We start from the raw sequence: 19,915 nt of genomic DNA, 5'->3' as shown, positions 1-19,915 counted from the left end.
TGTTCCCTCCCCCGCCCCGTGGCCCACCCCGGTCCTGCGCCCGCCCCGCCCCGGGCCCGCCAGCACCGGGAAGGGCCGCCCCGGAAGCGGCGGGAGCTAGGGAGCGGGGCAGTGCAGGGACGGACCGGGTCCGGCAGAGCCCGCAGTCATGCCCGCCTTCCGGCAGGTGGGCGAGAAGCAGCTGCCGCAGGAGGTCGTGTTCATGGCCTGGTCCCCTAAGAGGGACCTGATCGCCCTGGCCAACCGTGCGGGGGAGGTGAGTGCGCTGCGGAGGCGAAAGGGGCGGCAGGGCTCCACCTCTTCCTGCAGGCCGCTCTGCCTTTGCTGCTGCTTGTAAGCCTGGCCGAGCATTTTAGGAACAATGGTGATGCGCTCGTTGCCTGCGTTTGTGGAATTTTAAAGTGCACGAATGTTCGTCTTTCAGTTAAATATGTAGTCGAGTGTTTTTTTCTGGGAACCTCTGTATGTGACCGTGCTTGAACACAAGACTTGTGCTCTCGGATTGTCTGCTAGAGAGTCAATGGGTGACTTCTGCTGGTTACAGGTATCTGTCCTTGTCTCATGATCTAGCAATCAAAGTGGAGTTGGATTAAGGGTTGGACTTGATGATCTCAGAGGTCTGTTCCAACCCAACTGATTCTATGATTCCGTGATTCTGTGAAGTCCTGTAAGCACTGGGCTGCCTTCTAAAAGAACATAGGAGTGAATCTCTCCGAAAGGAGCACATGATATTTATGACACAGGGGTTCTTAAAAACTGGTAAAGTGTATCTTGAACTGGTTTATAAACTGGTCTTGATGTGAGAGTGTGGTTTAAGTTTGTCTTCAATGTATTTGCTTTATAGGTTTTACTTCATCGGCTTGCAAACTTTCAACGAGTGTGGAGTTTGCCTCCAAATGAAAATACAGGAAAAGAAGTGACTGCTCTTGCCTGGAGACCAGATGGCAAAAGTAATGTGAAGTATATGAGGTGATATGGTGCAATAAAAATCCCATGGGAAATTATGAATGTTGTGGTGATGATACCTTTTATCTGTGAAGGACAATTTTTAAGTTAACTTTACTTGAAGAGAAGGATGGCTTAGTTTTATGTAGGTTCATTCACAGTAATAGATTAACACATTGAATGCGGTTACAAGAAAGATTAGCAAGACAGCTTTGTGTTCAAAATACTGTTTTTCAAGATACAGCAAAACTTCAGCCTCTTAACTACGCAGAATGTTTTTGTATGAACTACAAAGTTTATTTGGGAGAGAAAGGGACTGTCTGATCAGGACTGATTGAAGAGCTCATCTTATTTAGCATAGGCAAAAATTCAGAGGTTAAAATTGCTCTTAATAATAGACCACAGAGGAAAAAATAAAAACCCTTTATCTACAGAAGTAATGTTGAAATTAGTTGCTTAATAAACTTATGACGGAAACCAGTTAAGTTTTGAATAATTGAAGGTGGGAGAATGGGAACAATCTTCTTCCATGACATGCGGGCAAAAAATACCTATATTGTTTTCTGATGGCATCTGAGGTGTTTAAGAAACTCTTTTTAAGCTGGTTACCTGTGATTACAATGAAGTAAGTACAGAAACGTGTGCTATTAGGGATGGAGAAAGTTAGGAAAAAAGTGATGCAAAAGTTACTGAGCAAGTCCTAACTTTTGTTTTGTTGCCATAAAACCCAAACCTTTCTGTGGACAGTCTTTGTAATACTGGCCTCAAATTTGAAAAATCAGGAGGCTCTACTTTATCAGAACTGTTGTTAGAAGGATGTTCAGTTCGACATGTAGGTAAATAATCATGAAATCTGGCCTTTGCCCTAAATTTATCACCTAAAACATGACAGGAGTTCAGACTTCCATTCTAGTAAGTAGATTTCAAATGAGAGTTTGAAAGGACTGTAAATAGACAAAGAAAACTCTGTCCAGTAGTTGGTCTTGAAGACACATTGTTTTCTAGTTCAGTGCAAGATACAGAGTTTTGCACATTGGTTATTTATACGTTTTACTTGTCTTTCTCTAGTTTTGGCTTTTGGCCTTGCTGATACCAAGCGGATTATTCTGTGTGATGTAGAAAAACCTGAAAGCTTGCACTCCTTCTCTGTGGACTTATCTATCACATATATGCATTGGATGGAAGTAACTGAGGAAAGCAGGTGAGTCTGAAAGACTCTGAAAGTAAATTACAGGCTATGTAGTGCCCACTTTACTAATAATTTATACTTGGTATGTTACAAGCAGTCATAAAATAATACAAAATTCCTTAGCTGTAGCTTCTTTTCACCACTTGGCTAAAATTTCCCCTCTTTTTTTTTTTTTTTAGAATAGACACACTTTATGTGCTTATTTTTATTGCTGATACCTTAGTCTTATTGTTCTTCATGCTGAAATTTAATGTGTGATCTAATCTTGAGTGCCTGCCTCTTAAGAGCTGCTTAATCTAGTGGTAGTTTGTACAGCCAATGTTCTGGTACTGTTTACTTCAATACTAATCAATTTATTAAACTAATTAGAATAATGTTATGTTCTTCTATTTAGTTAGAATAATTATATTTAAATCTTTCTTCACCTGTGTTTTCAAGATCTTTAGTTTGGTGTTTGTATCTTTCGTGGTGTGTCTTTGGTGTTACATCCACCCCCACTGGCAGTTGTTTTCTTCAGGAAGTCAGATTGTCCCTAGTGACCATGAGCTCTGTGGCATTAAACAGTTCTCAGCAGCACTGGTGAGCTGGAGGACATCATGGTCCCTGCTTCTGTGGTCTTACAGAAACTTCTGATATGCACCTCATTGCAGTGCAAGAAAAGAATTAAATAGAGCATTTATTTAAAAGAGGGAGGTGTTGTAAGGCTGACTTGGGGATTTTCCCCTCCAGAAACCCCCAGTCTTCAAATAGCATGAAAATAACTGCTCCTTGAATTGCTTGTAACATTTTTCTCCTAATGGGGATAGGCCTAGCTCCTTATGGGAAATCTCATCCTTTTGGCATGTCTAAGGTGTGATATTAATTACTGCACTTTAATCTTCCTCTCACTGCAATGTGTCTTTATCTATTTTGGGGTGTGGGTAGATTGTACTGCAGAGATCAAACTGAAAGCCTCTGCCAGTAACTGCATTACAGATGCTGAAGGATTTTGGTGGCAAGCCTCTGAGCCAGCAGATCCAAACTTTATTCAGTGTAAATAAAAAAGGATTTTCAGAGTTCTTTTATTAATTTGATCACTTGATAAATTATTAAAGGTCCCATAAGGGGTTAACCTCTGATATTTGTAGCTCTGATATACATGAGGTATTTATGTGTTCTAACTGGAGTTGAAAGTCTCTTCTCATTTTTGCAGCTTGGGTAATAAAGGCAGTATTACTTATTTTTCAGTGTGCTCACGTCCTTTTATAATGCTGAGGATGAATCAAACCTTCTTTTGCCTAAATTACCAGCGCTACCAAAAAAGTAAGTGTTACAGTGTTACAGTAGAAAGCTTGAGAAGATACTATTTGTCATTTGTCATTTGGTCCTTTATTCATCTTTAATGCTCTACAGATGTCTGAACATTGTTATTGAGAATAATTATTTTGTTTTCAGCTACAGTACCACTGCGAAAATTTTCAGGTAAGAAACTGTCATCTTGTAGTGCTCTATTTTTTTGTTTATTTTGTTTTCTGATGTTGAAACAAGCTACATAAGCCCTAATTACGTGTTTTGTATTTTCAGTGAAGAAAAGTCAGATGAGATTATGAAGCTTCTGGGTGATGTCAGGTAAATTCCGTCTGTGTGGTGTTGTTGGTTGAGTTTTGTTAGGGTTTTTTTGTTGGATTGTTTTTTTAAAAGTATAAAATACTGGATAAGTGAATTTACCTTTAAGTTATTCAAAATTACTTTTAAGGGTCCTGGACAAATTATATGGAGTGTCTTTTTTAATTCTATGTACAAAGATACAGTTCAAAGAATAGGTTAAAAAAGAAGTCTCCTTCAGTTTACACCTTCCCCCTCAGTTTAGAGGGATTACGAGGCACTTTATCAGCAACTGCTGTTAGTGCCATGTCTTCTTTTTCTTAGAAGATTTCTTGGGGTTACTGAAGCTGGTCTTGGAGATATTTATTACAGATAGGGAATTCCTGAAGGTTTATATGAGTGTGACCAGCTAAATTTAAAATTAGCTCTGAATCAGCTATCTTAGGTTTACTTTGAAATAAACATTTGTTAGTAAGAAACACTCCAGGAGCAGCTGGAAGAAGTGTAGTTTTACAAACTGAGCCTGGCTTTGTGCAGCACTTGTGTTTTTTGAGGAGGGCACTGAGCATCTGTGCCTTGTTTTCCATTCATTTTCACTGTTCTTTGCAGTCTCACCACTGAGAATTGTCCTCCTTATATCAATATTTGCATCTCTGTCTATCACTAGTTTTTCCTTTTTAAGACTTGATTCCTCTTGTTGCAGTAGGATTTCAGCCCAGCTAGCATGAGACTCTTAATCTCAGGGTCGTGGATTCTCTGAGCCTGATAATTGGAGGCCTGGCTAAAACTACCACACCTTCCCTGAGCGAGAGATGTGGCTGTCTGTGGTGGAGCCTTGTGGATTCTGTGTTCCCTTCATACATTCAATCCAAACATTTTTCAGATACTGTTTTGCAAACTTCTGTCTTGGCTTTAACAGGAACATTCTGCTTCAACATATTTAGGTGTGTAACAGGCAAAAATTGCAGTTAATTTTCCTGTATTTATAGGTGTTTTCCCAAGCCACTCTAGCACTTTGATATTAGTAAGTGAGCAAAACACAGACCTGTCTCTGTCTTAGACCCTGTTCTTTGAAATTGGGTTTCTGTTTCTGATGCTGTTACTTCTGTGGCTGTTATTGTTGCTGCATCCATTTCAAATATTTATTATCTTTGAGGTTTTGTTGAGGAGGGCCACTGAGTGACTGTGACAAAATTACTCTGCATGTAGGTAGGATAAACTCAAAGCAGCATTTTAAGAATGCTTTGCAGCCTGTATGGGTATAGGTGACTGTAGCTAGGGGCTTGTTACTTTTTTATTCTGCAAGGTATAAAGTTAGTGAAAAAGGACTCTGTGACTAAATTGTACTATCTTTTCCTTATTCTCTCACTTATTGTAGCAATTGATACTGTAAATGTTAGAAGCAGATTTTAGCAGTAAAATCCAAGCTAATTTTTTTGTTTGCTTTTAAATTTCTTGAATCACAGAGAGCAGCACAGTGTTTCCCTGTTGTGCAGTGATTTGTTAGAGGAACATTATTAAAGGAATGGAATTTAAGTATTAAGAACTATATCTGCAATCAAATTCCTTTTAGTATGCTTGTCAACACACTGTTCTGTATTTATAGGCTTAATGCTCTTGTCCTTGGTGGCAGCTCAGGATTTATTGAGATTTATGCTTATGGAATGTTCAAGATTGCTACAGTAACTGGGGTACGTTTCATTCCTTTCCATACTTTTTCTTCATAAAATACCAAACTTCAGCTAAATTGAGTGAAAATATACATGTGTATGCTTGCACACAAGTGAAAATGGGTTGCTGAATTTATAGAAACTAATTAATTGGGTTCTTGGTTATTGATGAAAAGACATTCTAACTGGAAAATTCAACATCGTATTTCCCTCTCAAGCAAAGTTCAATGTTAATCTACAATAAAAACGTGGTTTTGTTCCTTAGCAGTAGCTGAAAATTATGCTTTGTTTTTACATGTCACAATCACTTTGAATGTCAATGTGTTAGAGTAGTAAATGCGTCTTAGAGGAAATGCAGTATTTTATTAACTTTTAAACTGGAATCTTCAGGTGGCAGGTTCTTGTCGTGGGCTGTGTTTGTCTAGTGATTTGAAATCGCTGTCAGTTATTACAGAGATACAAGACTCCTCAGACAGCGAAGCAGAGATAACATATTTCCAGGCAAGTAAAGTAATCTAAAAATGTTCTTTTAAAGTAAATCTGCTTTTTTAATAGCATTCGGGTACCTTTATTGTTTTCCCATTATTTGCAGAAAAAACTGACAAACTACTATTTCCAGCCTTTCTGAAATTCATCCCAATTTAGCTTTTGGATTTATGATGTAGACATGCAGTTTCACTCATAAGACTGACAGTGATGGTCCAAGGCATTCTTTTAAAATAACATTCATTTATTCAATTACATTTACAGTTATTCAAATTTTCTTCATTCTGCACACAAAGGCATAACAACAATGCTTTTGATTATCCTGTCTATGCAGAACAGTCATCCTTAAAACTTGCTGTTAGAACTCCAGAATGAGGAATCTCATCAGGAGTTTTTATACATGTACTAAAAATATTTGCTCTTTGAATGGCACGTATTTTCCTCCTAAAATTGACGTTAAGGAAGTGAGAACTGACAGTTTTTCTGTGGGTCCTTTCAGTCTGTCCTTTAATTTCTGTAATCTAGAATTTCTTAAAAGACAAATCATCTGTTAACTGTTGGTTGTTTAATTTGTTATAGTTGGACACTAGTCTGTTATCAAGTTACTTACCTGAGGTAACTCGAATGGCCCGGAAGTTTACTCACATTTCAACTCTGTTACAGGTACAGTCATGTTACACTGTCCTTTTAATATCACAGTTCTTACAGGCTTTGATACTCTTAAATGCAAGTAAATTAATAGCAGGAAGCCAAAATTGATTTTTGGTAAATGTAGAGCCCTAACTTGGAATTTGATAATAAATTTTAAATAAGATCTACAGTATCTTTTCCCTTTGTATTGTAACATCCAATTGAATGTGACGTTGAATGGGAGAAAGGAAATAATGTCTGTTTCTGTATTACAGTATATAAAGTTGTCATTGACATGCATGTGTGAAGCATGGGAGGAAATACTGATGCAGATGGACTCACGACTCACAAAGTTTGTACAGGTACATAGGATTAACCATTCTTTTGGACAAACTTTTGCAGTAATTCTGTTGTTCATGTTAGTATCGTAATGTTTAAGTGTGATGCCTCCAGTTAAGTTCAGAGACAACCTGGAATCTCTTGTGTGTCAAGCACTCTGACGCTGAAGATGGCTGAGTACAAGCAAGCATGATTGTATTGTAATACTTCTTTGGTTTATTTATTCTGAGTTACCTAAGTGAAGCTTTCAGCTTGCCCTGCTGTTTATCAGTTGCTTTCTATTTAAGGTTTTGCTCTTTGTACCTTAGTCATTGTTAAACTGATTACTGTAAATGGTGAGTAACAGCACTTACATCCTAGGTCAGTAGAGCAGGTATAACATCTGTGATTAAGATGGTCTTGGATTTGTTTAAATTTTGTGTTCATTGACCATAGCCAGAAGTTCATTGAATATGAATATTTTTTTAAATAGATTTTTGGTGATGTTAAACAGCTTACAATTTTTTTGGGCAATACAATTGAAAAAACCCTTAAAGTACTAGAAAATTTTCAGTGATCTGATTTCAACACTCAAGGATGTGTGGGTTCTCCAATATATTTTATTGAAGTGTTTGTGAGATAATTTGGTAGCCTGGATTTAATCTCTTCACCAATCTTTCAATCATTTTGACTGACAGGAAAAGAATACAACCACTTCTGTTCAGGATGAGTTTATGCAGCTGTTGTTATGGGGCAAAGCAAGGTAGTTACTGTTGTTTTATCCGAGTATGCATTTTGCACTTGATGTTGAAACACAAAATAAAATGTGTATTTGGTTCTCTCCCCACCTTCTTCAGTCTGGAACTTCAGGCATTACTAATGAACCAACTGACGGTAAAGGTATGTTAACATATTTTTAAACATACTAAAACAATCTGTGTCAATATCTTTTAATCATTGTTCTGATAGGTTGACAGAAAGTTACATACTAGTATTTCTTTGTTAACAGGGTTTAAAAAAGCTTGGTCAGTCCATAGAGTCTTCCTATTCCAGTATACAGAAGTTGGTCATAAGTCATTTGCAAAGGTAGGTCACAGAATGTCCAAGAAAATAGAGATTAAAGGCACTTTGCACATTAAATGACAATAGCATTATCATGCTATCATTAGCATGCAGGAAAGCAGTGAATTTCCAGTTGGTGACTAAAAGATTATACTTTGCTCTTCCTTCGTAGTGGCTCTGAGGCACTGTTATACCACTTGAGTGAATTGAAAGGAATGGCTTTATGGAAACAAAAATATGAGTCTCTGGGATTAGATGCATCTGGAATTGAAGGTACAGTAGTGTCTGCTACTTAAGTGATCTGATTTCACTTTTGAAGGCTTAATAATAATGGCTCACTTTTTTTACAGAGGCTATTACTGCTGTTGGTTCTTTCATCCTGAAGGCAAATGAGCTGCTTCAGTAAGTATAAAGTCTGGAGAGTGGAAAACATTCCTGTGAGTCTTATATTGAAGGGAACGCATGTGGCTGGGAATAGAGGAGGTTGGAACAGGAAAGCTGCACTGTTGGTGGTGAGCTTTCATCTTGTCTCACTGCATCTCATAGACTCATACTGCAAGAATAGTGTTACTTGAAAGGTTACATTGGGCATTTTGAAAAAAACAAAGTCCTTGCAGGCCTTTCTGAAGAAAAGATGGGACTTAAGACTGGAGCTGCTCGTGACATTTAGGTCTTGTAATTCCTCTTGTTGTTTCTTCCTCAGAGTTATTGACAGTAGCATGAAGAACTTCAAGGCATTTTTTCGGTGGCTGTATGTTGGTAAGTTTCATGACATAGTAATCATCCAGTGTCTGTTTTCTGTTGTGAGCATTGAAATATTAGCAAATAATCAGGCCAGTCTTAGTTATAAACATCTATTTATTTCTTAATAGAAAATTTCTGGACATCTAAAAGGATACAGTTGATGAGAAAAGAGTACTTATAATACTAAACACATAGATCACAAATTTGATAGTTCTCAGTTAAACTTAGTGTGTGGAGTGGATATTGTATATACTTGACCTGAAATGTTGCTCCAAACTGTTTTCTGCTTCATGAGCAATTTGCTGGTCTTGGCTTGGATAGCATAAAGGACTTCATTTAGTTTGCACCAAATCTGAAGTACAGTCTAAGTCTCCTTTACTCGGTTACTTGCTGTTTTTTCCTGTGACAGCCTGGTTAGCTGTAAGGTTCTGCACAGATGTAAACAGTCTTTAAATGTCTGGGTGCACTTAGTAGCAACCTTAATTGTGTCTGAGGAGCTGCAGAGAAAATGTGAGAAGGAAGCACAGAACACTGATTTTATCCTGCTTTTTTAAAAGAAGTGGTTATGAATAAGTTTGTAATTTTTAATTCATCATCTTAGAAGTACTTTACAAAACCTAAGCAGTCTTACCAAATACTGTAAAAGCACCAGAGATGCGGTGTTAGCACTTACTATCAGGAATAATTTTAAAAATTGCAGAAAGCAGAACTATTGATGTTGTGTGTTGTAGTGTTATGTTCACTGTATTTGCTTGTTTTGAAACTAAAGAGAGAATTGTATCCAAGCCAAGCTAATTTAAAATTACTTCTGTGCAATTCTCTTCAGACACATTTTTCTGGGCACGACAGTATTTATGTATTTTATATATATCCATTTTTCTGCTCTTAGTATGTACAAAAATAAATACTTATGAACTCTTTTTATAACAATTTTATCTCAGCCTTGAACAGGGTAGAATGCAGTTGGAAAAGTTTAAAGATAAAAATTCTTCAAGATTTGTATTGTAAGCTAGTGGGACTAGTGGGGCTTAATTTCAGTCTCAACTCGTAATTCTTCATCCAGATGCTTTTGCTTCTGATGAATTTATTTTAACTACAGTGTCTTATTACATAGACATGAAAAATTAAGAATGTTGGGAAAACAGTGTTAATGCAATAAGAATGTAATTTTTCCCTCAGCCATGTTGAGGATGTCAGAAGATCATGTGCTTCCAGAGCTGAACAAGGTAGTAATAACGTTTTCTGATAAATGGTGATATACTCTCTAGTCTGCTTGGCGACTTGAAAGCAGAATTAAAGGTTTGGGTTTGTTTCAAAACTTAAAAGGATAGTGTCTGTAATTTTTTTGAGAAATTTGATGCCTGCAGATTCACAGTAATATGCTGTCTTGCATGAACTGCTTTTTCTGTTTTGTTAATACTACTGTTTTTAGTGCACTGTATGTGAATGGAAGGCCTCTGTGTATAGCAGCTCTTTATATACCTTAAGTGACTAAGTTAAATAGAGTGGGATTTTAACATCTTTACCAGTGCCCTGGTAGAGGAGATGGAACATGCCTGCTTTGGATTTGCAGCCACCATCATGCTGCCCTGGCTTAAGGGCAGAGTTGCCTTTCAGAGGGAAGTAGGCTGGAGGAATGCACAGGTAGGGCCCTCCTGCAGTTCTCTCCTGGGGAGGAGTAACCCCCTGCTATTGCACAGCTGGGCTTCAGCTGGCTGGGAACGTGTCAGCTCTGCTGAGATGACCTGGGGATGTCAGAGGGTACCAGCTGGGCAGGAGCCAGCAGCGTGCCCTGGCAGCAAAGGTGGCCAGGGGAAACGAGGGCTGTACTAAAAAGAGCATGGCCAGCAGGGAAGGGTGGTAGTTACTGTCCTTATTTAACACTTGTCAGATTGTGTCTAGAACACTTCCTCCAGCTTGGGGCCCCCCTGTACAGGACAGACAGGAATGAACTGGGGTGGGTTCAGCAGAGGTCTCCCAGGCAGGTTGGAGGCTGGAGCACGTGCCCTGTGAGCACAGGCTGAGGGAGCAGTGCTTGTGGAGCCTATAGAACACGTATTCTGGGCTCATTGAAATGTATTTCTTATCCTTTGCTTTCCTCACTGCTTCTGGTTTTATTTTTCCTTTTAGATGACGCAAAAAGATATCACATTTGTTGCTGATTTTCTTACTGAGCACTTCAATGAGGTGAGTGACATGGTTTTCCAAGTACAGCATCTGACTGTATTTTTACTGCCAATAACTGAGTCTGAAAAGTCTTACAATAAAAAATTCAATAATCTTCTTGTTCATTACTTCTCATTAACTTTGTGTTTAAATAACGGGCTTGTTTGCATTATTTTTTCAGGCACCAGAACTTTACAGTCGTAAAGGAAAATATTTCAATGTGGAAAGAGTTGGCCAGGTAAAAGAGCTAAGGAATAAATGCAAAAAGAAGAATAAATGAGACAATTCTTACATGAAGGAGCTTTTAAAGCTGTGTCTCCTTTTCTTCCCTGGTGCTTTTGTTCTGTGTTGCTTATATCTGTAATGGTAAAAGAGAGTATTTTAATTGTTTTCCCCTGTTATTGTTAGGAAAAGGAGTGCTTAAAAACATACCTTACAGTTTTACCTTACACATACTGTATTTTTAGGAAAAGAACGAAACTTCTTTGCAGCCAGCAGTAGTAACGCTGTAAAAGCCAGCTTCAGTAAAACTGAAATGTGTTCTTGTCTTTATGGCATTCATCACTGGATTTCAAAACATTTTAAATTCAACTTGATTTAAGAATCAGTTTTTCATGGAAATATCACCATGTGATCTTAGGTAGTAGTTGATTTTTTTTAATTGTTTCTAGAAGAGGTGGAATATCTAGTTTTAAAGCTATGGCATGTTAATTTAACAAGAAATGTCTAATACACTTGCTAGGGGCAATGTTGGAGGTGAATTCCAATGTTCCCTATTCTTAAATTGCAGTCTTAAAAGTGTCTGTTTGTTTTCTAGTACTTGAAAGATGAAGATGATGACCTTCTATCACCACCTAATACAGAGGGAAACCAGTGGTTTAACTTTCTCAAAAATAGCACTCATCTTAAAGGTAATGTGCTTTCATAAAAAATAAAAGTGACTCAAGGATCTATGTAGAGTGTAACAAATGTAGAAGAGTAATCTGTTTTTTCATGCTTATGAGTTACTTCTGTAGTGTCGATCATTGGTTTTCATCTGAGTAGAGTAAAATTAATGGGCCTTGTTATTTTACACAGGTTTTATGTAGCTCTTTACCCAGTTAATTCCTATTTTTAGGTATTGGTAGCTCCCTGTCTTTTCTATACCAGTCTGGGAAGTCTTGGCTTGGAAGGAATTCCAGAAGATATCTCTTTTAGGATATCTTAATTCCAGTTTAAGAAAGTAATAGTTATGCTAAAGTTGTGCCTGGGTGAAGTGTCCTATCTTGTATTTTTCACTGGATTTTGAGATTATTTTGTTAATGAGTGGTGAAAAAGAAGTAAAAGACTATAACGAGCTGATGTTGAAAATGATTCTTATATCACTTTAGAAACCATAGACTGTAAAACCTTGACAGCATAAGCTGTCATGTAATAGAATTTGCCACAGTTGCCTTTTTCTGCCTATTCTATAAAAAGGGGGGGAAATGGCAGCATTTTTGGTTCGAAGATAGTATTTAGTAAATGTATTTTTAGGCATACTTTAAAAATACATTTGATACTTTAAATGTGTAGACTCCTTGACTGGTCATTTCTGTTACTGTGCAAGATTTCTGACAGTTTGTAAGTGGTTTTGTTGGTACTGTCTTGGCAGGTATTGAGAGGATTTATAGGACAAGTAATGCTTCTGTCATTGACACTTTCTACTCTTCTGTAGTGTTTTATATTGCTTTGTTGGTTGATGTAATTTTTGTGATTTTTTTTTTCCAGGTAAATATTGGAAAAGAAGCAGGCTATGTACTTATAATATGTAGGGAGTTATATCTCAAAAACTAAATTTTTTCTTACAAAGTAGTTCATTTCATAAGAAAGAATCAGTCCTATTGGAACCAAATCATAGATACTATAAAAAGTATGGAAATTTTTTTGCTTGAACAACATCTTTTATGATGACAGTTTTTCTAAGTCTTGGGTAAATGCAATTCTGTCTTTGCAATTTTGAATAGGCTGTGAAGAAAAGTGGAAGGGGCAGGCAGACCTCCATTTCTCACTTGTTGATCTAGTTTCGTATTGTGAGCCAGTGAGTTACTGGAGTAAGAATTTATGAATGGGGAATAATTTAGGCTGTCATCTAATCCAACCAAAGCAGGACTAATTTAACAGCTAGACTCTGCTATTTATGGTTTTGTGCAGTTGAGTTCTGTACATCTGCAAGGATAGAGACCCCACACCTTCTCTGGGCACCCTGCTCCAGTGACTAGCTATCCATCCACTGTCTGACTGATTTTTCACTAGGCTTATTTCAATTTGTCACTTTAACAATGGTTTAATATTTTTTATAGAGGTACAAGCATCTTTTAAATTAACTTTATTTGTTTACAGAAAGTCCACTTCTGTTTCCCTACTACCCTGAGAAATCTCTGCATTTTGTCAAAAGGCAAATGGAAGGTGTCATTGATCAGTGTTTACAGAAACCAGCAGTAAGTTCAGTTTTTATAAAAAGGTAACTTTCCTTTAGGGGTAACTGAAGGTAGGTAGTTGTGCTTGCAAGGCCTGGAGCTTTAATCCTTTGCCTTTGAGCGCCTACAATTTGGGTGTAGTTGAACTTCACCACTACTGGCATGTCTCAAGCCTTTGGCTGGGGACAGCACAATGGGGGATTTTTTTGTTTCACATCTTCTGTTTCCACATTATTGGGATCTAGTTTTAATGTTAATTGTCTTTATGTATGTGCTGTGTATCAGATAACTGTGTCTGTTGGCAATACAGTAGTCTAATATTATGGAGAAACATGAAACAAGTATATGAAGTTACAGTAGTGTTTGCATTAGAAATGCTTATTCCAGCATAAATATTGGTGGATTTTTCTTTCAGAGATACTGAGAGGTTTTTGATTAGTTGGTTGGGGTTTTTTTTGCCTTAGAAATGTATAATTATGAATAACTGCCTGTATATTGTGGCCTAATTTTATTATATTTGTTAGGATGTAGTTGGAAAGTCAGTGCATCAAGCAGTCTGCATGCGTCTCTACAAAATTTCTCAAAGGTATTTCTTTATTAAAAGAAATTGAAGAAATGTGCAACTAAAACTCATGCACGAGTAGCATTTTATAAACTGTTTTGGTTTTTGCTTTTCAGTGAAGATTCCACACCTCAGTTATTTAAACTACCATTTCTGTAAGTATGTTGCTATTCTTTGTTCTGTGTAGTTTACCAGTTACTAGAACTTGATCTAAATTTTTATTTCTTCCCCTGCACTGCAGATGGAACGACAAAACATCCAATATGCATTATGTCCTTTTCACCATATTAGAAAATTCTATTTCTAAAATACACATTTTGAGGAGACATACTGATACTTCCAGGTAAGAAAAAAGGAAGAAAGAAGTGGTTTGTGAGCTTTGGCACATGTGTACAGAGACAGTTACTATTTGAACCTATTTGTAAAAAGAAGAAATGAGCAGTGTGAATATAGTCTTTCTTACTAGAGAAATGAGGGGTATGTTAGGAAGTGCGGCAGGAAGCTGTAGCAGGAGTTTGTGAACTCAGAAAATCTAATCGCAAGACCTAAGATGGTTGATTCCAGGCTAAGGAAAAATACCAGACTCCTTAGTTTTGCTGCTCACAGAATTACTTGTTTGTTCAAACTTCTGAAAAATTGCAGAGAGTCCTGCTTCCAGTGCTGCTTTGTCTTCCGTAAATAGTATTCTTTGATAAACCCCTTTCAACCTGTAATTTAATATTTTAAGGTAAAATGGGAAGTACTCACAGGTACATCAAATAGTATGCGCTTCTTTGGGGTGTAGGTTTATGTACCTTCAGGAGCTTCTGTGTCCACAGTGTGGTTTGTCACTGCCTACTTGTACCGATACAACTGTTTAAGCTGCAGTCAGTGGGATGGCTGAAATGAGCAGGTTTTAAAATACAACAGAAACTACTCCTCTCTATAAAATACTACTTTTTGTAATCTCTGTCATTTGATTTGAGCACACAACGAACTGTGATAGGGGTGAGAATTTTTAAAGCAATTTTACTGCTACGGAAAGCACATGTTGAAATTGTCTTTTGTGTTTCCAGTTGACAGCTGCTGATGACAACATTTACTGCCCCATGGTGTGACTTCTGTTTCCTCCCTCACTGATACCTAGAACAATCCAAACTCTTTTTCTTTAGAGTAACAAGTAACTTAACGAATGTGAGACTTGAGTAATTGAGCCAGAGTTTGGCAAAGAAGAACTATATCCCATAAGCCAGATGTAGTTTTCCTTTTGATTCCAGTAGCCACATTTTTGTGAGAAGCAGAAGAATTTGAAAGGTTCCCATCCACCAGTTACATCATTTTGGGATGTAGCCATGTATTGTGCTCAGCTTAGATAGGCTTACACCATCTCATACCACAGCTGCTGTTAGGGATTTTGGATTTTCTATGAATGGAAAAGAATTAAGCCACGGAGATAATTAACACTGTTGTTCTAGGTCTGTCAGTAATGGGATTCTTGCAGTAGAGTTTGGAAACATCTTGAACAACAGTATAAATGAGAGCTCAGACTCCAGGTCAGTATACTTGATTTTTCTTCCAGAATTGCAGATTACTGAATTAAAGGTGATGTTTTCTAGTGTTTATTTTGCATTAAGGTAACTTCTAAGTTAATTCACCTGGAAGAGTCAGGTTGTAAGAAATGGCACAGGTGCAGGAAGCTGCAGGGTTGTGGGAGTCTGTTTTGCACTTCATCTCAAAGTCAACTAATTTTTGTTTTCCAGTTGAAAACTGGAGGTTTAGCACAAATGCAAGAAGCAAAGCTAGCTGGAAACAGCTATTGCCTATATTTGTGATGTTTTTTAAGATAAGACTTGATATGCCTGAATGTAGTCATCTTAGAAGGCATATGGCAGACTAAGGTTGTCCTTTTCATGTAAAAAGGCCCTCAGTACCTTTAGTTGTTTCTAAATTTTGTTTGTGTACTGTTTCTTACATTTAATCTGAAATGTGAAGATTGGTAGTAAGTTTTTTTGTGAGTTGCTTTTTTTTCCCCCTGTCAGAATCATTTTTCCTGCATGGTACAGGAGTCTGCCATGGTTATGGCTGTCTCTCAGTGTCATAACTCTGTGACTGACCTTTTTATGATTTACAGTAAAGCTCACTCTTAACTACTGACTGCTTTTTAGCATGAATGCTGTGCAACCTTAAAATGTTTTAATTCTCTATTCCCTTTTATTCCTTGATGTTTCCTAAATTATTTTCCTATAGATGCTACAGTTGTTTGGATGCTCACTTCTATGATGATGAAACTATAACTGTAGTTCTGAAAGAGAGTGTGGAACAAGAGGGGAAGGAGAGAGTTTTGGCTCAGCTGCCTTTATCTTCAGTATACACAGATGAGGACCAAGATAGGAATTTCATCTGGGATTTTACAGAAAGGTACTGAAAAACTTTGAGCAAATCTGAAAATGCAGAACTGAAAAGCAAATAAAACAAATATTCTAATTGTGTACATTTACTCATGCTTTGTGTGTGGGAAAGTATTTTAAAGACAGAACCTTTTTTTGAGCCAGGAAGCGTAGAATGGGGAGATGGAAGCTTCCTAAACAGTTTGTTTTGTGGTTTTGGTTTTTTGAGGCTGATACTGCTTGTGCTTCTGGCTGTCATAAAATGCAAGGATCAACTGAAGACACCCTGTAGGATCAGAAATCTTCCTTTCTTTAGAAAATGCTAACTTTGCTGGTGAGAACACTTCAGTTTAGGATTCTTTTTGGCATATTTGCTCATACACCTCTGCCTTGTAATAAGGATACACAGGTATTTCTTCATCTTGCACCTCGTAGTCACCCTTAGAAATACTGTCAGCTTACTCTTGAAACACCAGATTTTGTACCTCTCTCTGTGTTGGTAAAGGGAGAGGAGATCACCTAGTAGAAGTGAACACACACACACAAAGGCCAGTGTAGGTCAAGCAGTGAATCTAGTCTTTTTGTTGCTGTGTTTCCCTTGCTTTTACTTGTTTCTTATTTTTCTCTGCCAGTTTGCTTAAAGATGCACTTTGGCCTCAAAATAAAGAACCATACTGAACTGTAAATATTTTTTTCAGCCACAAAGACAGTGTGTATTGAAGAATGAACAGAAAGTTTTAAGAGCAAGTTCAAACTAATCCTGGCTGCTATAGTAGGCAGGGATTTTCTTTACAGAGTCCCTGTGAGTAGAGGTGAACTGTAGTGATGCATCTTAGAAAGGTTATGGAGGCTAAATGTCCATGAGACATTGTGTCCAGGGCTATGTCCAGAAACTCCTTGGAGAGGAGTGATTTGAAGGAAAGCCACCTCCTGCTGTAGCTGTTTCTTGTGGGAAAATCAGACTTTACAGCTCCCTTCTCACCTGCTGCAATGTCTTTATCTCAGTTGAAACATGCTCTTTTTCCAGAGTTGGATGCCCCACTCCAGAATATCTGTAGAAGCATTATGATGGTTTCAAAGGCTCATCTGCTTGTGGCATATGATATGAGGGAATTTTGACATCAAAAACTAGAAGTATTTCTTAGAGCTGCATTTGTTTCTGATGTACTGGCTTTGTGCTTTTTCCCTTGCTATGTGCAGACTGGATGAGCGGAGTGGTGAGATACCCACACGTACTGTCTTCTTGGAGAATCAGTGGAGAGTGCTGGAGAATATGAAAGCTCAGTATGTTTCTGTAAATGGCATTAGAAAAGTTTCTTGTGTGGTAAGTGCAGTATCTCAGAAGCAGCCTGTAAGCTATTAAAGAAAAAAATGTACCATGACTGAAGAGAGTGGTAACCTAAGAGTTATCAAAACTTCTGTTTTTTAGCATAAACAGATTGTTTTCTCTTAATCTGCTATAAGTGTGTCGGGATACAGTCATCCCTGTCTCATAGAACAACATGGGAAAACTTTGACAGAAGTTAATCGATGTAGTTGTTTTACATTTCAGCCTGTAGAGCAATGAAAAGTTGCTAATTCCCTGCATGCTGCAGTTTCAAAGATAAGGGCTATTTTCAAAGCTATTGGTTGACAGTTAAGATGGTACTGGTGCTTTTATTTATTTATTAACAGAAACTTCTTGTCTCACGTCTTTGTAGCTAAGTTCAAATCTCCGCCATGTGCGGGTGTTTGAGATGGATGTAGAGGATGATGGGGAAGTTGAGGAAGAAGAGGAGGAAGAAACAACTCAGATTGCAGCTGGGGAACCTGCTGAGCTAAATCATCCTGCAGATAGCCAGGACAACATGTGTGGTGCATCTGCTGAGGAACTACCTGATGAAACTGAAGAACGTGAAGCAAGTCTGGATCCTTGACATAGGCTTTGATAATAGTAAAAGGACAAGACCAAACTGTAAATATTTTTTTGTAATGACACAAAGAAATTGTGTATTGAAGAATGAACAGGAAGTATTAAAAGCAGATTCAAACTTATCCTGGCTGTTACAATAGGCAAGGACTTTATTCATATAGTCCCTGTGATTGAGGGTGAACTGGAGCAATACATCTGAAAGATCATCTAACTAGTTAGAAAGTAATCTAATTTCAGGTTGCTGAGATGATGTGTCCTGTACCTCCTCAAGCAGCTGAGTCTAGTCAAAATTCTGTATTGCTTCTCAGCTAAAACTGTTTTCTGTAGTACCTTTACTGACCCTTTTTGGTCTGGCACATGGTTTGTGTCAGCTAAAGTTCTGTAAAAGCTTTTCTATTTGCCATTTTTTATAAGTGAGGAGAAAAAGAAATACCAGCTGATGTTTTTGTAGTTAGCCTGTTCAGTCACAAATACTGTTGTAAAGATAAAACAAACTTGTATATGAAAAGAACAAAACTTGGGACCTAGTCTTTTCTTCTCAGACTTTGTGTTCTATTCATGGGTGTGAAAGCTTCCTGTAGAACCGAAATCTAAGATTTCAAATCAGTGTAGGAGTTGGACAACAAAATTTGGCAATTGCCACTACTTAAATACACAGTTTTTAAAGCTCTTTTGATAACATGTCCTCAGTAGCATAGCATTTCAATCTATTTGGTTCTTTAGACATCAGTACAGCACTTGTCTCTATGTGTGCATGATTTGTCCAGTGGTTGCACATCTCAGCCTGTCTGGTTTTGTGAATTTCTTCATGAAAGTCTGTCTTCTCAATCTGGAGGGTTTTTTAAATGGAAAATTACAACAGAGAGTATATTTTTTTATTCTAATGTGGGATTGAATGTCATGCATAGCCCTCACATAATCATGTTGCTTGAAATGTTGTATATTACTGTAGGAATGATGTAGTGCTAAGCAGTGGAAGCTAGAAACAGTGTTAAGAAATCTAAAATGTTTTCTTTTTCCCTACTAGCTATCATTCTTAACTCTTAACATTCTTGACTTAAAACTCAGCTCTTTGAATGAGCAGTTCTGCTAAATGCATGATGTTCCTTCAGAACAGTAAGCCTACCTTGTGTTTGTGGGGAGCACCAAGTCTTATGCATGTGCTCCATTGTCTATTTGAGAAATAAATCTTTTGAAATTGCTATTTGGCACTGCAAAACTGAAATGCTAGATTTATCCTTTTGTTTTGAAATACACTATTTGTAACAGTACCTACATTTGGTCCTAATTCTGCTTGACTTTGAAAAACCTACTTAAAAAATCCTTAAGCCCATATGTAAACCTTGACAGAATGGGAAAGCCACCTTCATTACCACTGAAGTTCTTTGGTAAGTTTGTGGTCTGTGTTTAATATCTGTAGTCAGAATTGGTTCACATGTCTTGTTACCTACTACAATAACATCTGAGATCTCTCCTGCCGCCTTGAACTATCTGTTGCTCTTAGACTCTAATTTCTTGCTTCATGAGCTGCTTTTGGGGAAGAGCTGGCTTAGCTTGTGCTGTGAAGCAATAGCCTAAGAAGCCATATTGGAGCAGGGAAGAAGACTTGACTTTATAATTAAGAACTAGTAGAAAGACTGCATGTGAATGAGGAGAAAGGAGGACAGGAATTGTTACAGAGTGAGTTTCAAGGAGAGAGATGCAAAAATATTTAGGGATCGCTAGGAGGAATGCCCTGGGGAGGAATTCCAAGAGAAAAACCAAAACAACATACCACCTCTGAAAGTTGAAGAGAAGAAATTCCACTTGTAGGTGAATAAAATGCATTTAACTTTCCCTTTAA

At 37.5% G+C, this 19,915-nt stretch overlaps 1 protein-coding gene across 3 annotated transcripts; it reads left to right on the top strand.

Moving 5' to 3' along the window:
• Positions 1 to 71: 71 nt before the first annotated feature.
• ANAPC4 (anaphase promoting complex subunit 4) lies at positions 72 to 19,343 on the top strand. 3 transcript variants are annotated; one of them, XM_071556688.1, is made up of 28 exons: positions 72 to 256; positions 845 to 950; positions 2,014 to 2,146; positions 3,362 to 3,436; positions 3,569 to 3,595; positions 3,698 to 3,742; positions 5,325 to 5,409; positions 5,779 to 5,889; positions 6,454 to 6,537; positions 6,780 to 6,866; positions 7,521 to 7,585; positions 7,680 to 7,722; positions 7,832 to 7,908; positions 8,057 to 8,157; positions 8,235 to 8,286; positions 8,588 to 8,643; positions 9,808 to 9,854; positions 10,759 to 10,815; positions 10,976 to 11,032; positions 11,612 to 11,705; positions 13,156 to 13,253; positions 13,757 to 13,818; positions 13,911 to 13,949; positions 14,036 to 14,137; positions 15,249 to 15,326; positions 16,021 to 16,191; positions 17,361 to 17,484; positions 17,861 to 19,343. In XM_071556688.1, the coding sequence occupies exons 1-28, from the start codon at positions 149 to 151 to the stop codon at positions 18,074 to 18,076; spliced, it is 2,400 nt and encodes a 799-aa protein (XP_071412789.1). In that variant the 5' UTR covers positions 72 to 148; the 3' UTR covers positions 18,077 to 19,343. The 3 variants fall into 3 exon arrangements, with proteins under 3 accessions (XP_071412789.1, XP_071412790.1, XP_071412791.1); XM_071556689.1 differs by lacking the exon at positions 72 to 256 and adding an exon at positions 336 to 544; XM_071556690.1 differs by lacking the exon at positions 72 to 256 and having other exon boundaries at positions 889 to 969.
• Positions 19,344 to 19,915: the final 572 nt, after the last annotated feature.

This window comes from Pithys albifrons, chromosome 5 (assembly GCF_047495875.1).
Source record: "Pithys albifrons albifrons isolate INPA30051 chromosome 5, PitAlb_v1, whole genome shotgun sequence".
NCBI lineage: Eukaryota > Metazoa > Chordata > Aves > Passeriformes > Thamnophilidae > Pithys > Pithys albifrons.
The sequence above is the reverse complement of the archived record's forward strand: the minus strand, read 5'-3'. Positions and strand labels throughout refer to the sequence as shown.